A 17,674-nucleotide genomic window follows, 5' to 3' on the forward strand; every position below is an offset into this window, starting at 1 on the left:
ACCTTGTATTTGAATCTTCTAATTTAAACGAGATTTGCATGGCAAAATGTTTTCTTTAATTTTGCTTGCTTTGCAGACACCATGTTAAGAACCTTGTAGTTTGAAGTTCTATTTGCAGTTTCTATTTGCATTTGCATGAACATTTATGTTCTATTTTTTCTTGCTAAAATTTCCTTATCTTAAAAATTATCTCAAATCTAAAACATTCTATGTAACCTTCTTGGAGCTTTTCTCCCCGGGTCTCTGTTGAAAACGGGCTTCTGACCCAGTCGGACATTACCCGGTTAACAAATGAAAATAAATAAATAAATAAATAAATGAATGAATAAATAATCTCACAGCTTGCTTAAATATTAGCAGTAACATAGCTGGCATACCACAAAAAAAAAAAAAAAATGACATCATACTCTCAACTGTCCAGATTTTCCCAGAATGTCCCAGAATGTCCAGATTTTTGCCTCATATTCTTGGTTTGTTCCTCATAAAATTTGTGGTTTTCTGGCAAACCATTGAGGATTGAAGTAACTAAATAACACTAAATAATGACAGATATTTGAGTTTCACATTTCATATCTTTCAGAAATTACACGATAATTCAGAACATGTTATTCTAGCAACATTTTGTAAGTTTATAGGAGCCATATTTCAATTTTAAATGTGTCCCTATTTTTGGGCCTTTGCTCATTATTTCTGTCTTTGTCCAGACTTCTTGCACTGAGAGGTTGAGGTATGCCCGTCATCCATGGCCCCTAACAATTCTCCATTACTAATTTCATTCCAGTCATTCAGTAGATTTTCCAGGTCATTTTTCCCTCTTGTGAATATGCCCTTTCTAATCTCAGTTTCATATGCATTCTGATGAAATTTAATAAAACCCTTGAAACTACAGGCTCTAAGCAGGTTGTATTTTTTGGACATTGTTAGGGGAAAATGCAGCTGCAGTGAAACCAGAAACAGACCAAAAGCATGCAACCCTTCATTCACCTTGATGGCCTGCAGCCTTTTTTTTGTAAGCACAGTGCCCTTAGTGCCAGTTGTGAAAAGCCCTTCATGTCCTTTACTGTTCTGAACAAAGAGCTGGACGGACTGTCACGAGACGTGGTTAGTGATGCTCGCTGACAGAAACTGAATAGTGTCCGAACAATCCTTTAGACAAACTGTATCAGTACACCAAGAAGAGATTACATGACTGCATAATATAGTCACTTGGAGGGTTCCTTACCTGAATGTTCCAGAGCTGACCGTTGACTTCATGCTGTCCAGTCGCTTCAGCTTAGCCAGTTTGCGGCTCCATCGCTCCAGCTCATCAATGCGAGTTTCTAAGTTGTCAGTAAGTTTGCACAGCTCCTTCACAGCCCCAACATTCTCCATAAAAATTCGTTCCTAGCAGGGAAAGAAGAAGAAAGAATTATATTTGTAAGTGCCTCAAATGTATAGGTTTAAATATATATGTATTTTTATAGCTCTGTATGACTTCTGAATCAGTGGTGAAAATTTTTGGATGCTATAAAGCACATCTGTTTTAGACTTTATAGCTAGCTGCTTCTACCTAACTGCTGTTGTTAGCTTCATCCTTTCTCAGAGTTTATACACCTGACCTGTGATAGTCGTGAAAATTCCAGAAGTTCTCCCTTCACTAAGGTTATGCTGTTCTCAAGTCTGACAAAAGACTAGGCCTGGCTTGGTAAACCCTGTAGATATTGGGAGACAAGTTATATAAAGCTATATAACTCAAATCTTCCTTCTTCTTTTCTATTCCTCTGCACCTCACATGTTAAGACTAAATATGCAAGTGTGTTGTAAATCTACACCGAGCATATGAGCACTTTAAACCCTGTATCAGTAATGACATACCACTCTTGGTTACCCATACATGTAAGCACATCTATTTTGGGTTGGAGGAAAACAGTGGATGGACTGGTGATGAACAACCATCTTTTTGTTATTCCAGAACTGAAATGTGTACATTATAAAGTGCTGTTCACACTTTATAGTGATACAATCTAGACAGAAGTTAAATGACATGATCATTACCGAAGAGAACAATATACCCAATGTTGTCTGTTTTCATCCAATTCAACCACTGAGTTATTGAATCTGACTGGATCGAACCTTGGCACTTTTTCAGAAGCTTTGGATCAAGGGCTCTGAGTCTTCCCCAACCTGTAATTACATCTGTCTGCCAGAATACCTCAGATCTTGTTTGATGATTGATCAGAAAGAAGTGGGATTTGTGGGCTCTGACTGAATAGGAAGTGTTTGTTTGAATTTCAGTCTCTAGTCTTCGTATAGCTAATTCTTTTGCTAGCTTTTACTTATGCCCTTCCTTAATATACATGTATTTATCCATATCTATATATCTATCTATATATGTGTGTGTGTATGCATATACACAAAAAAAGCATTTGCCCTTCTACATCTCTTGTTAAATATTTCACAATATTTCTACATATTTTACCTGTTTTTATTTGATAGTTCTTTTTGGATAATTTCACTCTCTCCTCCTGCAGGAGGTGTGCTCATCTCAACCACCTTTGGTGGCTTTGTCTTCAAGGTCCTTCCATTCAACAAGGAGTCTTAGAGAAGCAGAGATTGACAAGATAATGCAGAGGTTCGTTTTGGACAAAGATTCAACTGGGGGTTCCTTCCAGTACCAACTCCCTCAGAGGCCCTGTGTATGGCTTCATCTACCTTTCTATTGGTTTCTCTTATTCTGGCCTGACCTTCAGATCCAAAAGACCACAGATCCAAGCCTTTCCAGAGCAGTGATGTTGGAGCAGACAATCCTTTTGGCTTCAACTTTGACAGTCTCCTTATTCTATCAACTCTGATATTATCTGATCAAAACAAGGCTCAGTGCCGAAGTCTCAGAGCAAAGGCTCAGGGGGTGGGGTTGACTCTGTCATACCCCTTTCCCTCAATGCCTTGGCACTTTGTAGCTCAGCGCTGTTGTCAACCATGGTGCTGGAATGGATCGGAGCAGAGGATGTTCCTCCTATCTCTTTTTTAGGATTACAGGAGTGCATCTTCAGCTCTGGTTGCATCTTTGGTATTCAAGGCAATTGAAAGGATTCTCTCCAGACTGAGAGAACAGGTGTCTCTGCTGTGCTTGGCTCTGTTCTGACCTCTACTGGATCATGTATCTGAATCCATACACCCTGGTTCACTAAGAGATGTTTTAAATTGAGACTGCAGGAGCACATTAGAGACATAAAAATGGAAAAAGTTGCTAGCCCTGTTGCCATGCGTTTTAAGTTGTTTCACAATAGCAATCCAGACTCTCTGCAAGCCAGCATCCTAGAACAAGTTAATTGGGGGTGTCGGCAACTCTGAGTTTAAGAATAAACATCATTTGTTATATAAAGAAAGTATTTATATTTTAAAATACAATACTTAGTTCTTGTGGACTTAATACTGAATGTCCATGAAAAATTTTGATATAATTGTTTTCTAAATATAATAGAAATACAGTATTTATGTTTTAGATATTAATTAACTAGTTAAGTGTTTTATAACTGATAGTTAATGTTTATAAAAAATGACACTATTTTTTCCTTACTGATATACTCCTAGAAGGCATTTCTTGCTGAAGTGCTAGAGACTTGAGATGTTCTTGTTAATAAAGTGCAAGCTGGTGAATTTTATATTTTTATTGGCCTTTTTGTCATATTTTTATACTTTTGGGATTTTCTAGTTGTATTTTTTTTGAGAGAACAGGTGTCTCTGCTGTGCTTGTCTCTGTTCTGACCTCCACTGGATCATGTATCTGACTCCATACACCCTGGTTCTCTAGGACAGTTAGCTTCCTTCAGCCTTAAGGCTGCTTGCCACTTGAGTTTCCAGTCTAATTCTGAACCTTTCCCAGAATCCAAGGTGGGGCAGGTTCCGAAGAAACAGTCTTAGACTGCTCTCTGGAGGCAGTCACTGAAGACACAGCTTTGATCAGGGTCAAGGGTCCCCATGATCTCATCTAGAAGACCTCACTTTCTGTGACATTCTTAAATTGATGAAACAGTGAGGATGTTTGTACCCTGATGAGCCCTCTGCTGAGGAGTCTGTATTCTTCGAGACATTTGGGGCTGGCTTTTCTACCTCTTGGGTGGTACTGCCTCCTGACAACCTTATAGATCTAGTTGTGCAGTGGGCATAAAAGGAACCTGATATGGTGGAGCTGATAACATTGCAACCCAAACAAAATTTTGGTTTCCCCTAGGACTAGGACACAATAGAGCAAAGCCCCCCCCCCCCCCCAGTGGATGCCATGGCTTTTGTGGCAGCCACAAAGAAAGAACTCTCTGAGAATAGCACATCTCTCCAGCCCCTTAACAGGGAGTCAAGGGCTCTAGACAGATTTGGGAAATGGACATACACTTCTGGAACTTTTGCACTTAGAGAGCTGGATTACCTTACCCATATGACACGATTTCAAAAGGGCTTGACAAAGGAGCTGACTAAGGCCCTCTCGGGCAACTTTTCAGAAGACATCCAGAAATCAGTGGAGTCCCGGTTGTTTATAATACAGACTGTGTCTAACGTATCCACACATCTGCTCTGCATGACAGCTGATGGTACAGTAAGGGCAGCAGACACCGTCATCACTATCTGTCAGCATGCCTGGTTGTGCTTGTGTGACTTTTCATAAGGCTTCAAGACATCCTTTATTAATTCCCTTTTTGATGGTACAATCTAAGCTATGGTTCAGAAAATACCAGGGATTTCTTCAGGGTGCTCCTATGGACAGACCCCCCCCCCCCAAAGCAGAGGGGGAGTAACTTTAACAGATATCACCCCACAGATAGGGGTGGACTACAGCATCAGAGGTTTTGTAGTCCTTTCAGTGAAAAACCTTACAAGCACTCCAGATGGGTTGCCTGACTGCCATACTCTGGAGGCAGTTAGGGATAAGTATCCCTGCACCCTCAAGTCTGGCAGGCCATCTCATAAGATTCATGGGTGCAGAGGATAATCACCAGAGGGTACATTAATCCCTTTATTTCACCTCCACAGAAACAGAGAAGTATTTCAGATATGCCACCCAGTCAGATGGAATCTGCAGCAGAAGCAGAAGTAAAAAAAGGTGTTAAGAGAAAAAAGTCTTCCAGAAGCCCCCCCCCCCCCTCCCCAGACCAGCCAGGATATGCAGTCTATTCCTGGTTCTTTTTAGTTCCAAAGAAACAGGAGACTTTAAGCTGATCTTGGACCTAAGCCACCTCAAACAGTTCATGAAACAGACAAAATTCTGGATGGTCATGGTTCTGTCTATTCTATCTCTTCTGAGGAAGGATGACTGGATGTGCTCAATACATCTCCAGGATATGTAGTATTATATCGAGAGAGTGAAACAATCTAGGAGATTTCTCCTTTTCCAGCTAGAAGCCAATCATTTTCAAATTCCAAGCACTGGCCTTTGGGCTCATCACAGCACCCTGTGTGTTCACCAAATGCATGACAGTTGCTGCAGCATATCTCAGACTGCAGGGGATCCAGGTGTTCCCATATTTAGACAACTGGCTCCTAATCATACCAAGGATGTACTGGTTCAGTACAGGGACTTCTTGCTCCACCTAGCAGATGGAGATCACAGTCAGTTATGTAAAGAGTCAACTAACATCAATGCATCAGACAGAGTTTATTGGATGTCACCTGGATACAAACTCTCAGATAGCCAACCTTCCACAGTCCAGAGTGTTGTCCTTACAACTGGTAGCTTCAGAGATTCTTCTCTAATATACTTCAAACCAATTTGCAAGAGATGCAAGATATACATCAGTTGGTGATTGACCTCTCCCAGTGTATCAAGGGGTCAACCTTACTCTCCTTCACTTCTGGTAGCCACATTCACCACAGATGCTTTCCTTCTGGGGTGAGAGGGCATTTCTAATGGAAAATGGATCAAGGTTCTTGGTCACTCACAGAGGAGAGTCTTGATATCAATGTTTTGGAGATGAGGGTGGTCCTCCTAGCATTGCATGTCTTTCAGAACTCCCTCCTCATGAGTGTGATAGCTATACAGATACACAACATAGCTGTAGTCTGGTACATCAACAAGCAGGGAGGAACCCAATTGTATCTACTCTGCTGGGAAGTCATGAGGGCTTTGCAATGGGTGATATCTCACCATCACTTTCTGACTGCAAATCACATGCTGAGGACTTCCATCGTTCTGGTGGACATATTGAGCAGGTCTATTCATCTTCCCCATTAGCAGACCCTCAATGAGTCAGTGGCAGCACAGATTTTCAACTATTGGAGCCAACCTCACTGTGACTTTTTTGCTTCATACCTAAACAACAAATACAACAGTCACTTTTCCCTGATCCCTGCACAGATTCAGTCCCTGGAGAATCTTCTAGTCCACAGTTGGCTCCCTAGGTCTCCTTTAGGCCTTTCCTCCCATTCCTCTCAAAACAAAATTTCTTCAGAAGGCCAGGAGGTGCAAGGCCAGAGTTATCTTCATTGCCCCCTTTTGGCCCAAGAAAGTTTGGTTTCTTTACCCCTGGCCTCATCTAATACATCTACCCTGGGTACCAGATCCTCATCCAGACCTTCTGAATCACCTGTTTGGTCATCCTCACCAGAACCTAAAAGCCCTGAAATTAACCATAGTTCCTTCAGTTCTAATGGTGGCATTTATTTTATTTTACATTTGTTTACCGGGAAAGTCTGACTGGACACAGATCCTTTTTCAGCAAAGGCCTGGGGATAAACGCTCCAAGAGTAACAAATGCATACAATAGGGAAACAAATACATACAAAATGGTGGTTTTAGACTCAATAAGCAGAGCAACAGTAATTTACATAAAATTTAGTTGTTTACATTTAGTGGCTATATCCAAATGATTATGTACAGTTAAAGTGAAACTACCATTAGTGGTAGATCATGCTAGTAGAGTAAGAGTAATGATAACAGAGTGGAAAGGAGGACTAGGTTATCCAGGGGAGTTGCAGGTGCACAGCCAGGTGTTAGTAAGGTGCGTTTTTAGAAGTTTTTTAAATTGAGGTGTTGATGAGTTAGTTACTAGTGAGTTAGGTAGATTATTCCAGTGTTTGGAGATGTAGTTAGAAAAAAGTGATTCACCTGCTGAATTGTTAACTTTGGTGGTTTGTAGAAGTAGCTTGTTGCTGGAGTAAAGGGGTCTTGAGGAGGAATGTGGCTGAATGATATCTCTGAGTGTTGGCTTTTTTTCTGACTGATAGAGTATTTTGTGGGTGAAGGTAAGTTGATTCAAGAAGAAGTTGAGGGAATTCAAGCCACTTGAGCTGCTTAAGTGATGAGCAGTGATGCGACTAGTATGAGGCATTAGTGGCAAATTTGGAGATTATATTGTAACAAGCTTCGAGTTTGGCTAGATTTGTTTGTTGGGGTGATAGTTTTAATTTTAGAGAAGAGAAGGTTGTGGATGTGGAGGTATATCTGGCCGGGTAGAAGAGAAGAAGTTTTGTTTTGTTGAGATTTAGGATAAGTTGGGAGCTAGTGAACCAGAATTCAGTGGATAAGAAGGAATGTTGAGTAATGGTATGGAAGTCTTTAGGAAGCTGAGCAAATCAGGGTAGTGTCATCAGTGTACTGAACCACTAGGGCCAGGGGGGTAGCTGAGTAGGGCTGGTTGGTAAAAAGAGAAAAAAGAAGAGGACCAAGGATGGAGCCTTGGAGTACCCCCAAGGTGACAGGGAGAAGGGGTGAAATATGTTGTTGCCAGTGGACAGCCTGTTGACGTTCTACTATGTAACTTTGTTACCAGGTGATAGTTGGGTGACTGAGGCTAAGGGAGGAGAGGACATAGATGAGTTTGGAGTGGTTGACCATGTCAAAGGCCTTGGACAGGTCCAGGAATATGGCTGATACAAACTGACCATTGTTTCTATGCTCAGTAATCCACATTTTGTCTTCACAGAAACCAAACACTAGAAAAGTGTATCTCAGTAAATGGAGAAGATGTACTATTTGGGCTGCTTTCTTCGAAAATCCTCTGTCTGTTAGCTGTCATGTCCACAAGGAGGATTTTAGAGTTGCAGGCCTTATCTTGCAAACTTCCATATCTGGTCTTTCATCAGGACAGCATGTCTTTAGTAATGAACTCTAATTTTCTCTGAAAGGTGATATCTAAAATGCACCTGAACCAGACTATCAGTCTGTCAGTATTCTTCCCAAAAAATTCTAACAAAGGAGAGTATGTTCTATACTTGCTAGCTGTTCATCGACTGCCCAGGTTTTATTTACACAATTCCAAGGATATCAGGAAATCTGGTCAGCTTTTCATTACTCTTTCTAAAATCTAAATTTGGTCAAAACGTATTAAAAATCATTCTATCCATGTGTCTTTCTGACTGTATTACATTTGTGTGTGTAAAATTGTGATTACCTTTGCATAACAAACTAAAGGCTCACTCTACCAGCGTGGTCTCCGGTTTATATCTTTGTGTATCTCTGCAAGCTGGATGTACAGCCCAGATCCTGCATGTCCTTTGGTTCCACCATTCCCTGGAATATCCTACCTTGATACCACCAAGGTGTCTCAGTAGCTTGGGGATCTGTCCCAAAGGTTGAATCGGATGAAAGACAAATAACATCAGATCTGAACATTATGTACTTACCATAACAATAGATCCATGTTGTCTTGGTTTTCATCTGGTTCAACATCCGTCCCTCCATCCCCAGCTTGAATTGTCCTTTTTGCAGCTGTCACAGTTGGACTTGACCTTCGACCTTGTTCATGAACAGAGTAGCTGTTGCTGTTCTTCTTGTTATTCTCATCTTTTTTGGTCCACCATGTTACACAGGTCTGTATGTGCTTATTATCAGAGAAATGTTATGTTTATAAGCAGGCAAACTCAATCTGAGGTATTCCTGGGAACAGAGGGAATTATAGGTAGAGGCGGAGTCACAACCTTGGATCTAAATCTTCTGAAAAATGCTGAGGTTGGATCCCGTCTGAACCAATAACCCAAAGGTTGGACTGGATGAAAACCAAGGCAACACGGATCTATCATCATGGTAAGTACATAACTTTCGTTTAAGTGACTCTTTTACTTATGCACTGAGAGATAAGAAACTGAACCGACATATAGAGAATACCCTAGACTGACATGCCACACAATACTAAGTCAGGGGTATGCCACACTGCTTTTTGCCAAATATGACAGTTTTGGGGGTTAGGGAGCTTTAGGCAAAGAATGTCAATTTCTTGCACTTATGCAGAATCATAGTCTACACCCGCATCCTATCTTATTGAAAGCAGAACATGCACTGTTAACCTACTGCCAAAATGCAACATACTGCTGCAGTTATTTATTTTGCTTTGGTTTGGCAAACTTCTGACCATCATGAGCTGCAAAACTGTAATTCCGTGCCGAGCCTGTAGGCTGCATCCCACAATCAGAAGTGTGTCGTCCAGTTTGTAAAGCATGGAGTTACGAGCAGCCATTGCTCCTTTCTTGTGGTGACTCACACTTCCATTTTGCAGCCAAGTTGCAGCATTTCCTGGGTACCTGACTGCGTTTACACTGCAGTACTCCTTCAGTCATCAAACATGTCATGGAGAACAAACAAGTGAAAGCAATGCAGTATTGTTTTCATGGCTTGTCCAAAATTAAGCACTTCAGCAAAAACAATATCACAATGCCACAGTGCACTGAAGAACTGAATTTAGAAAAGGCACACTTTTTTCCCACATCTGTAAATAAAGCTCTCATTTCACATGTAGCAGCAATTAATTACAGTTAGATAATAGGCACAGAATGTGTTGATCTTCACTGGCAGTTCAAAATTCCAGAGCAGGATTTTGGTAAGACCCACTGAAAACTGAGACTGTCTAATAAAAAAAATAACCAAACAAAATAAGAACAAGTAAATGCTGCCAGTGTTGTGGACCTGTCTATTCCTTTTTCTTCTCTAACCAACAGGGAACATAAATAAATCAATACAATAATATAAAACAAGTACCCGTGGCACCAGTTACACGGACTTGTTTTTTTCTTTCTCATTTCTAATTAAGGTACAGAGAAAACCATGGTAAGTGAGCTGGAAAAAATCTGATGTAAATAACTTCTTTAGCAATTAGCAAGACATGATATCTATGTGTGTGAATGTGTGCTTGTGTGTGAAAATTAAACGCTTGTGTGTGAGTGGGGGTGGATGCGTTCTAATGCTTTGTACTTTTTTAGCTGACAAATAAAAGACCTGAAATAAACTAAATTTATGTATTTCTATAATTTTAAAAGTGCAGAGTTAAAATGCTGTGTGCATTTAAAATGTGCGTATGCTTTGTGTGTGTGTGTGTGTGTGTGTGTGTGTGTGTGTGTGTGTGTGTGTGTGTGTGTGTGTGTGTGTGTGTGCGTGTGTGTGCGTGTCCCTGTTTGTACGAGATTTTCTGTTAATTTGTCTACCTGAGTTTCAATATATGTATACGAGGTTGTCACTGGATTCAGATAAATCCCTACCTCTCTAGTAAATTGCTTGCTACAGGTATGTTGGTTTACATGATCATTGAAAATAGAATTCAGAAGCAGATTTGACTGCAGTGACTTACCTCTCAACTTCCTAACACAAGAAATCTGGACAAACCCAAAAATAATGGGGGACAAAGGCCCAAAAATAGGGACAGATTTCAGATTTCAAATATTGCTCTTATAAACGTAGAAAGTTGTTATACTGTTAGGATCTGTGTTAGCACGCATATTCTGAGGAAAAAGAAGACTGAAACTCAAATGTATGTCATTATTTAATGATTTCAATCCTCAGTGATTTGCTAGAAAACCACAAATTTTATGATGGACAGACAAAAAATATGAGGCAAAAAAATGAACATTCTGCAAAAATCTGGACAGTTGAGAGGTATGTCAATGAGGAAGACCTTATTATTGGCTCATTAGCAGTCTCTGAATCACATTTTTTTAACATTAGCATTGTCAGACTTCAGGCAGCACAGGTACCCCTACACTGAAACAAACACACACACACAAACATACATATTTACTCATCATCAAACAACCCCCCCCACATTCAATGGGACTCACAGACACACACGCTCATTCACCCACATGCACACTCTGACACACACATACACATCACACACATACATGCGCACAGACAACCCCCTCACATTCAATGGGACTCACAGATACACACGCCCATTCACCCACATGCACACTCTGACACACACATACACATCCACACACATACACGTGCACAGACGCACACACTTATCTAACTTCATTCATGCCCCTACTTACACTTACACACAGTTACACACACTAACACAACTCCCCACCCCACTTCTCCACTGAGTTTCTTTGAAAGTTCCTGCACCATGACTGCTTCCAATGGAGTTAAAGAATGACCACTTTCTTCTGACAGTTTTAACATTTTCTGCCAAATGAATCACTTGGCAGCATAAATCAAACGGTGTAAGCATTTCTGTGAGGGCTGAAGGGTGAACACATGGTTAATTAGCATTTGATGCTCCCCCACATTGCCTTATTAACATCCATCATGGCCAGCCAGACTTTACTCCACAATGATGCTCCTTCTAGTGGGAAATCACAGAGGTAAGGCAGTCTCTTATCACAAGGGGAAAGCTGCTGGTTATAAGGCTTACCCCTCGCAGTATTCCTTTCTGAATTCCCACCTGTGTCTCTGCATCTATCTGGATATATGCAAATGTGTGAGTGATTTTGTGTGTGTGTGTGTGTGTGTGTGTGTGTGTGTGTGTGTGTGTGTGTGTGTGTGTGTGTGTGCGCATCTGCACATGTGTGATTGTATAAACATTATTAAATACATCCATAATTTGTATTTTGGATAAAAAAATGCTTCCTCCCAACAATTACATGTCCTATTGCAACAACGAAGTATTGGTATTCTGATCAACTATTTTACAAGAAAAATATACTAAAAAAAGTACATACTACTAATAAAACAAGTAAAAAAACTATTTATGCCAGACATGGTTATATTACAGGGAAACTATAGATGTCCCAGGGGTGTAGAGGCCCTCTGCATTCAGTGTCAGGCTTTACAAACCCCCCAGGCAGTCCATTACCTACCTTAACACCCACCTTGTCAGACTTTTTTGCTTGCATAATGTGCACCTAGGGACATCGCATCACTCTTCTAGAAGGTGTCATGCCAACATGGAAGTGCATTATGTGGTGACAATGCAGCCTCGGCTAATGAAGAAGATAAGTATCGGCGCTACATTATATTCTACACACTGTTACCAGGGTGGATTGCACCAGCCATGACTATTTTTGTGGTAAAATGTACTAAAGAGGTAAAAGCAATAATTTGTTGAGATTTGTTAAGAAAATGTTGCTGATAAGTTACTAGACAAACCACTCACCTTATTCACTACTAAGAAGTTTTCAATGGTCTCACCAGTAGTGAAAACAACATCTCCTGTCTCTTTAACTGCTTCTGGCAATATATCCTTCACTTCCTGAGCAATGACACCTAATAAAGGGAGATCAAAATCACTTTTTTGGTTAAGAAGAATTAGGTAAAAAACATGTAGCAGAGCTATTCTCTTATAGTTCAATCATACTTACACAACATGCAGCAACAGCAGAACAGAACACTCTTGCCATATCATAAATGAAATAAAAATTATATACATTGATTTGTAAGGATGCATATTTCAAGACTTTTTTTTTCTGAAGATTACCCTATATATGTGTAAAGAATGACCTAAAGCATATCACAGGCACATAAATAAATAAATAAATAAGAGAAACATTTTAGCAAGACTTGTGAACTTCACAGTAAATTGGCAGTGAATTGTATATGGTAAAGAGAAACACAACATACTATTACAATACTGAAAAATGCTGGGTACTTTGTCCTAAGTTGATAATTAGAAGTACGACTTATACCAAGGATATGGTGCTGTTATGAAATCCATCTGTTGATATAATAAATGCATTTTAAGCATCTTTTTTGAGAGTTTCATGGCAGTTTGATGACACTCAATTTTTTCAGCAAACGTGCATCAATCAGTGCAAAGTTATAAGATCGTTTTTCTGCACTGGTATTTTTCTGTTGGTGTCAAGCTCCCACACCATCAGTGCAAAAGGTTTCACCCACTGCACTTCCAGGCTTAATATATTCAGCTCTGAAACTGCTGCATTCTATGGAAAGGGACAGACTTAAAATGTCACATCACTGATATAAATATCCCGAGTTACCCTTTACTGTGTGCAGAAACGATTGAGTTACGCTGGGAAAGAAGGGCAAAGTTAGAAAATTAGGAGGAATTGCCATCTATAACAATGACAAACAATATTCTCAAAACAAAATTTAACCCCTGAAATTAGACAACCTGGAGACAAGAATAGGAAAACTGTGCTACTGTGACAATGGAGGTTGTGATGCATAGGGATCAGATTACCCAAGATGCAGCAACCTTGAAGAACTTGCTTATATTAAAAAGTATTCTGCCCTCCACCCCCAAGATACACACACACACACACACACACACACACACACATACACACACACACACACACACACGCACAAACATGGCTGTGTGTGTGTGTGTGTCTATATATATATATATATATATATATATATATATATATATATATATATATATATATACAAACTTTTATCTATATATATATATATATATATATATATATATATATATATATATTCACACACGAGTTTATTTAAAAATACAGATACATCAAAATACAAACACCAAAATACAGAAAGCTCATAATCCTTACCCATCAAAAATATAGAACTCAAAATACTGAAAAAAAAACACACACACTTAAAGCACACATTAAATTAATTGGAAATAACACACCCTTCCATTGGTTTAGAAGCTATATTTTTGATAAAAATCAGAAAGAGCAAAAGATAAAGACATTGTTTCCAGAACTGGTCAGTGTAGAGATTCTCCAATGTTCACTACTTGGACCTCCTGGTGTTTAACACTATTGTCACATTTGGCAGTTTCTTTCTTATAAATGCAAACATGTTACAGTGTTCAGCTATGTCTCTACTGATGTGTGCAGTTCCATCTACCAGTTCAAGACCAAGAGGCAAACAATTTACCTTCTCCTGTCTTCAGAACAGGTCGCCCCAAAAATATATTGATGTTAGTCTGTAGAACACTAAGATAGCTACCTTTGGCAGCAATGTTTCTTAATGATATGCATACTCTACTAAATTTTACCATCTTGCAGAGCAAACACAGTGATGTTTTCAGTCAGGATTCAAATTTAATAACTCAAGCCTCTTCCCTTTTAACATTTGAGCAGGCAGGGTGAATGCAGGGCATAACAAAGGTCCCCTGCATTCATAACAGCGCATGTGATGCAGCAAAAAGTTCTGCTCTGCATTTCCATGCCCCTTTGCCAGTCAGCCTACAGCTGTGGCAGTCCCATTCCCAGCCTATAATACTTAAGACACTACATTTAGGAGCAATTGTAGCTAAGCAGCAGATGGCAAATGGAAGGTATCATCTCAATGTAACTTACTCCATGAAAATCTGTCTCCTTTCTTTTATGATACATACATCTCTGGCATAAAAGCTGATAACAATGGACCAAGGCTAAACAAGTTTGCTGATTGTGATTAGCAAATTCCATTCTGATACTTTAATCAAATTTTCCAGCAAGAGCTAGACCAAACAAATGCTTGGAATGTTAATAATGGCTTTGCCTTCAACAACATGAAATGAAGCATTGCTTCTTTTGTTAAATCTAGCATCACTACACTTAGCATACAGATAATGTGCAACTTAAATTAGACACACTCATGGCAGATTTGGGGACCAAAGTCGATAGACACCAGTGTGACAACTTTGTCTCTCTGGTGGTTGGATAACCATTCTCTTATGCGCATTTTATGCTCTGTGGTATCTCATCTTGGTCCAGAGAAGATATAGTCTCACTTTACTCCTACTTTATTAGGCTTATCATAGAATATAATGCTCCTGTATTTGTGTACTTCTGTAAGCACTTAAACCAGTTTGACAGACCTCAGCATTTCCTAATCACAAAGATTTCAGGTCTCATTACCTTTAGCTCCTCTAATAGACTAAAAGCCCAGTACATCTACTCAGTTTCATACAACCTCCTAAAGAGGGGTCTCTACTTTGTCTTCCCTGCTATGACCTTTCTAGCACTCTTTGAACTTCTTCACCTAAACAGAACCAGAGGTAAAGAAAACACCTGCACTAGAGAGCTAAACCTATGCTACCACACCAACACCACCAGATGGTGTCACAGGGTACGTAAGACAATGTATACCCCAATTCTGAAATAGATTGTCCTTAAATATTAAGCAGAGTACATTCCTAGCAATCTTTGTAAATTGTCTGGATGACTGGATGGGTAATAGTTCATTTTATTCTCGAGTATGGAGCCTGACATATTTAGCATAATGGTTAGGGTAATTGCTTCCCAATCACAAAGTACAGGGTTTGATCTTGACAGACACACAGTGCCTGTGTGGAGCTGGCATATGTTTCTGCCATGTTCTTCCCATCTTCCAAAAATACTCCAGGTGTTTTTACCTCAGATCCATCCAGAAATGAATGGAGTCATGGACAGCAGCATAGACTCTAGGTGTTACCTATTATGGGAAAAGTTATGTAGACCAACTGTGTTAGAGTATGCTCAACAAGGTATTAAGGTTAAAATTAATTCTGCTACAAATATGCAACATAAATAAGGTATAAAATAAAGCTTGCTTAAATGTAGAAATAGAGTTTAGCAATATGTGATTAGCATCCATACTAAATGACTGTGGCTTGAAAAATAAGGAATTTGCTTAATGGACATGTTTTTCTACAGAATCAGCAAGAATGTATGCATTTCACACTATCAGCAAGAAAGCTGACCTCTTACAGACTTAGCAAAAATGTAAAAAACAGGATGCATGCATTTCACATTGTCAGTAAAAAAGCTAGCCTGCTTCCTTAAAGAATACACAACAGGAAAACAATCTGTATGTGTTTTCTATCATATGACACTGTTAAGCAAGGAAGTTTGAATGGATATGCTTTCATCAAGTCAGCATTTGCACAAGATGTTTCCTTAAAAGACAATACCAGTATTATTTCTCTACAGGATGAAAACATATTTTTTCTGCAAACACCAGCAAACAGATGTTTTCATACAAAGACCAAAATAGAATACCAAGGAGAAAAACAGGATGTAAAACCACTATAAAGAGACTATAGCAGATAACATTGTTAGAGATATTTGTGTAGGAACACACATTTGTTCTGAGGTAATATTGCATCTCTCACATCATCCATGCTGTTTGAGAAGTAAAGTAGCACAGTACCTGAAGCTGTAACAGTAGTTTGTGTGATTTGTTATAAAAAGTTATTTATTGGTTACTGCTTTTAAAGTGACAGAGTTTGGTGCTGCATCAGTGTACATTCTGCAAGTTTCTTTGGGCAACAGACTGTAAATGCAATTATAACTAGACTTTGTTTTCAGCAGAATCCAGCCAGCAAGACCTTAGTGTCTTAAGAAGACTTCGGATCCATCACAGTAATCAGCACCTTGATAATGAATTTTTCAATGGCAAGCTAGCCTGCATTCAAAAACAGAGGGAGTGGTAAGGCCTGCAGAGGGTCACTTCAGTCAAATTGCAGTAACTAACATTTGTACATATGTGTAAATCCTAAACAGAAGTACTCCAGTTTATGCAGCTTGCAGCAGTAAAGATTCTCAGACGTTTGAATCCAAATGGAGCCTGCAGTGCAGGAAAATTGCAGTGCCATAAAATTCTCTAAGGCAAGGTGGACATCTACTTTTCACAGCAATTCACTGCCTGCTGTTTTTCACCAGCTTCTCGAGTGACTCCAAAAAAATTCCAGCCTTCTGCAACAACAGTCTGGTCACCTGTTTTCTTGCTAACTGGTAAGACCTTTTTTTGTGTCATTTTTAGTATAGATGCTATTAGACAGAATTCAAGCAAGTGTAAGCCAAGCTTTACTCTTAATGTAGCAGAACAACCAGATAAAATATGGAGTAAATTGCAATGTTGGTATACACAGCATATTAGTAAATGTAAAATCTTACTAGGGCAAGTTGACATACAGACATTATGTAAGTGGACTGTAACATCTGATTGGTATTTGCAACAAAAAAATGAAGTATATCATAGTAAATGTTTATTGTGTGATTCAACAGAAACTGCATTTTGTGTGCCATGTCATAAAACAGTATTGCATGATATTGCTAAAAAATAGACTGTGAAGACAGACCTTTTGCATGATAAGGAATTAACTAAGGGTAAATTGTTTTCATTATATTCAGATGTAAAGCAGTTATGTCCTGTTAGTACATTAATCTCCGAATTACAACAACAGTCATATCTGTTATTGACAGAATCCCCTGTAGATCTTGTGACACCCTTTAAAAATGATGTACAAGTGTGGAATGATGCCACGACTACACATACAGATGAGGACAGAAAGAAGACATGATAAATTGACAGAAGAATTTAATAAATTCTTAAAAGACAAACAAGGTGAGTTTAAAAAGTTCAGGAATGACATCCAAGACCTCTGTCAAAAGTGCATAGGAGCCCTGCAGTCAACAGAGAAATCTAATAACAGGTATTATACATCTCTTAAACAAATACAGGCAGAGATGACAGACTTTAAACAGTGTTTGAAGGAAAAGGAAGAAGAATTAGATGAATTAAGAG

At 39.2% G+C, this 17,674-nt stretch overlaps 1 protein-coding gene across 1 annotated transcript in view; it reads right to left on the bottom strand.

The window, feature by feature from the left end:
- The window catches only part of LOC122797789 (myelin regulatory factor-like), a 617,672-nt gene that overhangs the window by 192,193 nt on the left and 407,805 nt on the right, over window positions 1-17,674 (bottom strand). Inside the window, exons 7-8 of the mRNA XM_044066309.1 lie at window positions 12,339-12,448; window positions 1,223-1,383 (exon numbers count right to left, since the gene is read on the bottom strand). Of these exons, the coding sequence (XP_043922244.1) occupies window positions 1,223-1,383; window positions 12,339-12,448 (271 nt within the window). The remainder of the gene's footprint in view (window positions 1-1,222; window positions 1,384-12,338; window positions 12,449-17,674) is intronic.

This window comes from Protopterus annectens, chromosome 3.part1, assembly GCF_019279795.1.
Source record: "Protopterus annectens isolate FY-2018-M chromosome 3.part1, PAN1.0, whole genome shotgun sequence".
Taxonomy (NCBI): domain Eukaryota; kingdom Metazoa; phylum Chordata; order Ceratodontiformes; family Protopteridae; genus Protopterus; species Protopterus annectens.